At 32.7% G+C, this 1,403-nt stretch overlaps 1 protein-coding gene across 1 annotated transcript in view; it reads right to left on the bottom strand.

Moving 5' to 3' along the window:
* LOC106465097 (protein eva-1 homolog C-like) overlaps positions 1-1,403 on the bottom strand; it is a gene marked incomplete at its 5' end in the record, with an annotated part of 22,088 nt that overhangs the window by 12,671 nt on the left and 8,014 nt on the right. The window contains one exon of the mRNA XM_013925293.2: positions 645-794. Within this exon, the coding sequence (XP_013780747.1) occupies positions 645-794 (150 nt within the window). The remainder of the gene's footprint in view (positions 1-644; positions 795-1,403) is intronic.

The raw sequence follows: 1,403 nt of genomic DNA, 5'->3' as shown, positions 1-1,403 counted from the left end.
TTTAGAGATATACGTCAATAGGCATATTTTTTTGCTGTGAAGAGCGCTTACTGTTTATGGTTTTGATCATAGATTTTTCTATCACCGTTCAGGTCTAAGTAAATGATTTTCAGCATTTCTTTGGCCATGAAACGTGATTTATCAGGGGTCTAGGGGCAAACTCTATTTATTGCTCCTTAAAAACAACAACAACCAAAAAAAAAAACGCTAGCCATAGGTCACAGCAGTACCATCGACAGTATATACATGCAACTAGGCCTAACCTTTGTAGAAAAGTTAGGCTAAGAAATGTGGTACGTGGTGACGAGAGGTAGTGGCAATGATATATATTCTAGTCACTGTGGAACAATTTTAATAAAAATGATGTGCTCGAGCGCAACTTGATGTTGATGACTAAAGATTCCAGGCCTCTTTTACTGCTTTCTCAAGTTAGGCCTTTTGTTATATAATATCAAAAGCAAAATACAAAAAAAATGAGGTAGGTGAGTTTCACCCTTAGATCTCTGTTACTACTTCGTTCGTCATGTCAGCTGTTAATTATTTAATATTGTTAAATTAGTCTAATAAGTTACAAAGTCTTGAAATAATGAATATATGAAACAGACTTATACTTATTAGTAATTTAATGTTTCTTGAAAATTAACCTGGGGCAATTTTCCCGGTCTTCTGTGGACATTCGTAAATGCCGTGATGTGTTCCCCCGAACGATGCTGAGTAGATAACGATTCGTCGAGATTTCTCACACTCAATTTGAAGTCTCTCATGCTCGCACACAATTTTGTTGATAAAAGAACCTAAACATTAAAAAAAATCGAGACACATACCCAAACTCCATTAGTCTCAGTTTAGAAAATAAGGCTTTTCGAAAAAAACACTCAACCATTATTAATCCTAACTTAAAAAATTGAAGACTTTTTCGGGACACACACAAACACATTCACTCAAACGTCGTTAATCTCAAGCTAAAAATACGATTTTTTTAAACATCCACTTAAACCTTATTGTTTCCAGACGAATTATTAAAACTTTTGGGCAAATATATTTTAGTTCTTAAGATTAAAAGTAGCCTATTTTAATTTCAAAGAAAAACATTTACTACATTCGTTGCCTATCCCTGAAAAATGGTTGAATAATAAATGCAAGTGCCTTTGTTTAACATCTGATCAGACAAAGTCACAAGTGTTCCACTATGAATGCTTCGTGGACAATTTGTCTGACAAAAAAAATAAAAAAAAAGATTATCAACTAACAAATCAGAAATCGTTCAATGTGAAGGTGTTCATATTTTCGTAAACTTTGGCAATTTTTTTTTTTGTTTTTGTAATGACGAGGTTGAAATACAAACTGCCAGGATTTTTTTATGTCTTGATTTAAAAAAAAGTTAGAAATAAGGATTTTTTGAG

This window comes from Limulus polyphemus, unplaced genomic scaffold (genome assembly GCF_000517525.1).
Source record: "Limulus polyphemus unplaced genomic scaffold, Limulus_polyphemus-2.1.2 Scaffold1835, whole genome shotgun sequence".
In the NCBI taxonomy this organism is placed as follows: Eukaryota; Metazoa; Arthropoda; class Merostomata; order Xiphosura; family Limulidae; genus Limulus; species Limulus polyphemus.
The sequence above is the reverse complement of the archived record's forward strand: the minus strand, read 5'-3'. Positions and strand labels throughout refer to the sequence as shown.